At 68.6% G+C, this 6,379-nt stretch overlaps 1 protein-coding gene across 1 annotated transcript; it reads right to left on the bottom strand.

The window, feature by feature from the left end:
* Positions 1 to 709: 709 nt before the first annotated feature.
* ABCF1 (ATP binding cassette subfamily F member 1) lies at positions 710 to 5,219 on the bottom strand. The gene is made up of 7 exons (XM_067313870.1): positions 5,143 to 5,219; positions 4,544 to 4,614; positions 2,586 to 2,618; positions 1,996 to 2,164; positions 1,171 to 1,235; positions 981 to 1,053; positions 710 to 892 (listed from the first exon to the last, which is right to left on the bottom strand). The coding sequence occupies exons 1-7, from the start codon at positions 5,153 to 5,155 to the stop codon at positions 726 to 728; spliced, it is 591 nt and encodes a 196-aa protein (XP_067169971.1). The 5' UTR covers positions 5,156 to 5,219; the 3' UTR covers positions 710 to 725.
* Positions 5,220 to 6,379: the final 1,160 nt, after the last annotated feature.

Here is a 6,379-nt window from a genome sequence, read left to right as displayed (position 1 = left end):
GGCAGCCTGGCCCTGATCCCCGAGCCAGCTCTAGCTCTGGCCCCCAATTAGAAGTGGGGGATGTGAGCTGCTGGCCCCTCTCACTGCCTTCCCACCCCACTGAGGCTCGTTCCAGAGTGTTAACTCTGAAACCTACTGGTGGCAGGTTGCTGACTGTAGCCTGAACCGCTTTGAGGTGCTACTGCTCCTCAAAACAGACATGGGGGAGGGAGGGAAGGTCGCAGCCTGGTGCCTTAGTCCCACGTTGGAGCCTTGTCACTGTCCCCTAGCAGCGCCAGCGCTGGTCCTACTGTGTTAACTCTGGAACCTACCAATGGCCGCATATCCCAAACATGACCCTCCCCATACACCACGTGCAGTTGGTGCTGCACTTCCAACCTGTGGGGGAGGAACAGGGCTGGTTGGCCCCGCCCCTACCTGGTAATCCCACTCCCTCAGTGTGTTAACTCTGGAACCTACTGATGGTGGCACACCCACTGCCCGCTCCCAGAGCTGCCTCTGGGCGTCAAGCAAAAGCTGAGGGCATGTGTTCCCCCCCCCCCCCCCCCGAAAAAATCTCTCTGGGACAGTAGCCATGTTCCCCAGCGTGTTAACTCTGAAACCTATTGACGGCAGCCCATCCCTGATCCCAAATCAGAGCTCATTCCAGATGCTGCTCTGCTGATGTTTATTGCACTGGGGGCCCCCCCCCCCCCATGTTCCCCCCCCCCCAACGCGGCGCCTCCTCAGTCGCGGGGGCGGCTGATGACGACCTCGCCCAGGGCCTCCAGCACCTCGCGCTTGTAGTCGTCGAAGTCGCCGTCGATCTGGCTCAGGCCCTGCTCCTCCACCACCCACAGCTGGCACGCCGTCTCCGTGATGAGGCGGGCGTCGTGGCTCACCACCACCACCGCTGCGCGCACCAGGGTGACGTCATGATGACGTCATGATGACGTCATACCGCGAGCCCCGCCCCCCCCCACTCCCGATCCCGCACTCACCTCCCCGGTACTCGTTGATGGCATCGGCCAAGGCGTCGATGGACTCGATGTCCAGGTTGTTGGTGGGTTCGTCCTGCCGGCGACGCCGCGGCTCAGGGGCCCAGGCGTCCGGGCCGTTGGGGGGCCCAGGCGTCCGGGCGGCTCCCTTCCCCCCGCCCGTCCCCCCTTTCCCTCCCACCGTGTCACTCACCAGGATGAGGACGTCAGGCTCGCGGCACGCCAGCTCCGCAAACACCACCCGGGCTTTCTGCCCCCCTGCGGCAAAGGGGGCGGGGCTTAGCCTGCCTGGAGCCACGCCCCCCGGTGGGGAAGCTCCACCCCCTCACATCCTCCCCCGATAGGCTCCCAGCCCCATCCGTAACCCCAAGTCCCGCCCTCCCCGTTCCCTGGGGTTCAGCCTATTGCCGCAGGTGGAGAGGCTCCGCCCCTTCGCTAAGCCCCGCCCCAAAGCAGGAAGCCCCGCCCCTGCAGAGAGGCCACACCCTCGAGTATAGGCACCACCGCTTTGGGATTGGCTTGCCACTGGGGAGGCCCCGCCCCCCCGGAGAGCTTGGCAATGTGTGGCCCCACCCCTCCTCCATAAGCCCCACCCCCATTAGGCCCCGCCCCCACCAGAGAGCTTGGTGATCTTCATGTGCACACAGCCCCGCCCCCCGCGCCAGGCCCCGCCCCCACCAGAGAGCTTGGCGATCTGCAGCATGTGTGCACACAGCCCCGCCCCCTCCCCCATAAGCCCCGCCCCCCGCGCCAGGCCCCGCCCCCACCGGAGAGCTTGGCGATCTGCAGCATGTGTGCACGCAGCCCCGCCCCCTCCCCCATGAGCCCCGCCCCCCGCGCCAGTTCCCGCCCCCACCGGAGAGCTTGGCGATCTGCAGCGTGTGCGCATGCAGCCCCGCCCCCTCCCCATAAGCCCCGCCCCTGGCCCCGCCCCCACCGGAGAGCTTGGCGATCTGCAGCGTGTGCACACACAGCCCCGCCCCCTCCCCATAAGCCCCGCCCCTGGCCCCGCCCCCACCGGAGAGCTTGGCGATCTGCAGCGTGTGCGCGTGGCCCTCGAGGCCGAAGCGGCCCAGGCACTTGCGGGCGTCCTGGTGCGGCAGGTTGAAGCCGCGCTGCAGGTACTCGGCCGCCGTCTCCTGCAGCCGCAGCTGCTCCGCCGCCTGCTGGTTGAAGAACCCCACCTTCTGCGGGGGGGGGGGGAAGGGGGGAGGGGGCGGGGTCAGGCAGGCCACGCCCCATGGAGGCTCCTCCCCCTGGAGGCCACGCCCCCCCCGGAGGCACCACCCCTGTGTTACTCCCTCCCCCCCCGGGGCTCCAGCAGCTCCTCATGGCACCAAACCTGCTCCCCAAGGGGGTGGAGCTATGCTGGCCACACCCCCAAGGAAGCTCCTCCCCAGGAGGCCACGCCCCCAGCTCAGAAGCCCCACCCCCCGGTGTCTGCCCACCTGCTCATGGGAGAGGCCCCCCCCCCCGCTGCAGGGGGCGGGGGCAGGCTGGCCACGCCTCCCAGGAGGCCACACCCCACGAGGTCACATCCCTCGAGGCCCCACCCCCTTTTAGGCCCCGCCCCCTGGCCTGGAGCCCCGCCCCCCCAGGCGCACTCACCAGCCGGTGGTTCCTCCGCATCTCACCCCGCGTCTGTAAGGGGGGGTGGAAGTGTGTGAGTGCCGGGGGCACCCCGAGACCCCCCGGGGGACCCCGAAACCCCCCAGAACACCCCAAAAATCCCCAGAGACCCCCGAAACCCCCCAGAACACCCCAAAACCCCCAGGTTTGGGACTGGAGAAAGTGTCCCCCCCACCCTTCCCCCCACGAGACCCCCCCCCCAAACGCCTCCCGGTGACAAGGACGCGCCCGGCTCGGGGACACCGCGGGGACACTTGGGGATGCCGTGGGGACATGCCCAGTTTGGGGAGGCTCGGGGATGCCGTGGGGACTCAGGGACACGTGGGGACGGTCGGGGACACTGTGGGGACACGATGGGGACACACAGGGACTCGGGGACGCCACGGGGATGTGCAGGAACTCGGGGACACCGTGGGGACAGTTGGGGACATGTGGGGACACTCAGGGACACTGCAGGGACTCAGGGATGCTGCAGGGACACTGTGGGGACACGCAGGGACTCAGAGATGCCGCGGGGATGTGCAGGGACTCGGGGACACCGTGGGGACACGTGGGGACACCGTGAGGACACGCAGGGACTCGGGGATGCCACGGGGATGTGCAGGGACCCGGGGACACCATGGGGACACGTGGGGACACCGCGGGGACACGCAGGGACTTGGGGATGCCGTGGGGCTGCGCAAGGAGTTGGGGATGCCGTGGGGCCACTGTGGGGCCGCAGCAGGACTCGGGGACACCGTGGGGACACTTGGGGACACTGGGGGGACGCTCGGGGATGCCATGGGGACACTCAGGGACACTTGGGGCCGCCGTGGGGCTGTGCAGGGACTCGGGGACGCTGTGGGGACACTTAGGGACACCATGGGGATGCGCAGGGACTTGGGGATGGCACAGGGATGCGCAGGGACTCGCGGACACCATGGGGACACTTGGGGACACCATGGGGACACACAGGGACTCGGGGACGCCATGGGGATACCACGGGGACACTGTGGGGACACTCGGGGACGCCGTGGGGACGTGCCCAGTTTGGGGAGGCTCGGAGACGCCGTGGGGACACTCAGGGACACCATGGGGACTCAGGGATGCCGCGGGGACACCGTGGGGACATGCGGGGACACCATGGGGACACGCAGGGACTTGGGGACGCCACAAGGACGTGCAGGGACTCGGGGACGCCGTGGGGACACTTGGGGACACCGCGGGATGCCGTGAGGACATTCGGGGACACCACGGGGACTCAGGGATGCCGTGGGGACACTGTGGGGATGCGCAGGGACTCGGGGACACCAAGGGGCCACTTGGGGCCACTTGGAGACACCATGGGGCTGCGCAGGGACTCAGGGATGCCGTGGGGACACTCGGGGACACTTGGGGCCGCCGTGTGGCTGCGCAGGGACTTGGGGATGCTGTGGGGACACTTAGGGACACCATGGGGACGCACAGGGACTTGGGGATGCCACAGGGATGTGCAGGGACTCGGGGATGCCGTGGGGACACGTGGGGACACCGTGGGGCCATGCAGGGACTTGGGGATGCCGTGGGGACACTCGGGGACACTCGGGGATGCTGTGGGGACACTTGGGGATGCCATGGGGCCGCGCAGGGACTTGGGGACACTGTGGGGACACTTGGGGCTGCTGTGGGGACACTTGGGGATGCCGTGGGGCTGCGCAGGGACTTGGGGACACCGTGGGGACACTTGGGGACACCGGGGGACGCTCGGGGACGCCGTGGGGATGCGCAGGGACACTCAGGGACACCGTGGGGCTACGCAGGGACTCGGGGACCCCATGGGGACGCTCAGGGACGCTGTGGGGACGCTCGGGGCCGCCGGGGGCCGCGCAGGGACTCGGGGCCGCTGTGGGGACACCCTGGGGACACCGGGGGACACTTGGGGACACTTGGGGACGCCATGGGGACGCGCGTGGCCTTACCGGCGTCAGCTGCCCGGTGAGCAGCAGCAGCAGGGTGCTCTTGCCCACGCCGTTGGGGCCCACGATGCAGACTGCGCCAGCGCCCTCGTTAGCGCCCGCTCCCCCCCCCCACCTCGTTAACCCCCGGGGGGGGGCGCGGGGGGGCCCCCCCGGGTCATTTTGGGGTCCCCTCCGTGTCATTTTGGGTCCCTCCACGTCATTTTGGGCACTTTCTGCATCATTTTGGGCACTTTCTGCATCATTTTGGGGTCTCCCCCCTCCCTGTTATTCTAGGGTCCCCCCCCATGATATTGGGGGGGCTGCTGGGTTATTTCGGGGCCCCCCCAGGGTCTCGGGGTTCCCCCCCCCGGGTCATTTTGGACCCCCCCCGGGTCATTTTGGGCCCCCCCATGTCATTCGGGGTCCCCCCCCGTGTCATTTTGGGTCCTTTCTGGGTCATTTTGGGTCCCCCCCCCCCCCCCCCCGTGTTATTGTAGGGTCTCTTTGCAGTCTTGGGGTTCCCCCCCCCCCGCCGCCGGGGTATTTTGGGGTCCCCCCCCGGGGTATTTGGGCCCCCCCCGGGGTATTTTGGGGTCTCTCCCCCCCCCCCAGGCTCTCACTCCGTGACTCCATGTCGATGCCGAAGTCGAGGTTGCGGAAAAGCAGCTCCTGCCCCTCGTAGCCAAAATCGACGCCTGGGGGGGGGCAAACGGGGCCTTTAATACCCCCCCCCCGGGACCCCCCCGATGCCCCCGGGACCCCCCCAATGCCCCGGGACCCCCCCAATAGCTTCTATAGCCCCTAATGCCCCCGCAGTCCCCCCCCCCCGTGCCCCAATTTGCCCCCCGATAGCTTCAGCTGCCCCTAATGCCCCCAGGGACCCCCCCCATCCACCCCAAATGCCCCTAGGGCCCCCCCTAAACCCCCCTGGGGACCCCTTAGTGCCCCCATGTCCCCCCCAGGACCCCTTAATGCCCTCGGGACCCCGCCAGGACCCCTTAATGCCCCCAAGGACCCCCCTTAATGCCCCTGGGACCCCCCCCCAGTGCCCCCCCAATAGCTCCTATATCCCCTAATGGCACCGGGACCCCCCCAGGACCCCTCATCTGCCCCATCTGAACCCCCTGAGACCCCTTAATGCCCCCGGGGACCCCCCCAGTGCCCCCCCATCCACCCCAAATGCTCCTAGGGACCCCCCCCCAAACCCCCTGGGGCCCCTTTAATGCCCCCATGTCCCCCCCAGTGCCCCCCCAGTAGCTCCCATATCCCCTAATGGCACTGGGACCCCCCCCAGGGCCCCTCATCCACCTCCTCGGAATTTCTGGGGCTCCTTAATGCCCCCATGTCCTCCCCCCCAGGACCCCTTAATGCCCCCCCAGCCCCCCCTTAACACCCCTGGGACACCTTAATGCCCCCAGGGACCCCCCTTAATGCCTCCAGGACCCCCCCAGGGCCCCCCCAATAGCTCCCATATCCCCTAATAGCACCAGGACCCCCCCAAGGCCCCTCGTCTGCCCCCTCTGAACCCCCTGGGATCCCTTAATGCCCCCGGGACCCCCCCAGGACCCCTTAATGCCCCCCCGGCCCCCCGTTAACGCCCCCTGGACCCCCCAGTGCCCCCCCAATAGCTCCCATGTCCCCTAATGGTGCTGGACCCCCCCCAGGGTCCCTCGTCTGCCCCCTCCAAACCCCCTGGGACCCCTTAACACCCCCGTGTCCCCCCCAGGACCCCTTAATGCCCCCAGGGACCCCCCTTAATGCCCCCGGGACCCCTTAATGCCCCTGTGTCCCCCCCCCAGGGCCCCCCAATAGCTCCCATATCCCCTAATGGCACCGGGACTCCCCAGGGCCCCTCAA

This window comes from Apteryx mantelli, chromosome 32 (genome assembly GCF_036417845.1).
Source record: "Apteryx mantelli isolate bAptMan1 chromosome 32, bAptMan1.hap1, whole genome shotgun sequence".
Classification (NCBI taxonomy): Eukaryota; Metazoa; Chordata; class Aves; order Apterygiformes; family Apterygidae; genus Apteryx; species Apteryx mantelli.
The sequence above is the reverse complement of the archived record's forward strand: the minus strand, read 5'-3'. Positions and strand labels throughout refer to the sequence as shown.

What these genes read in the sequence shown, in the direction of transcription:
- ABCF1 (XM_067313870.1), bottom strand. An exon ending in AGCCTGACGTCCTCATCCTG is followed by an intron (nt 1,054 to 1,170) that starts GTGAGTGACACG and finishes CGTCGCCGGCAG; the next exon opens with GACGAACCCACCAACAACCT. An exon ending in CATCAACGAGTACCGGGGAG is followed by an intron (nt 893 to 980) that starts GTGAGTGCGGGA and finishes TGGTGCGCGCAG; the next exon opens with CGGTGGTGGTGGTGAGCCAC.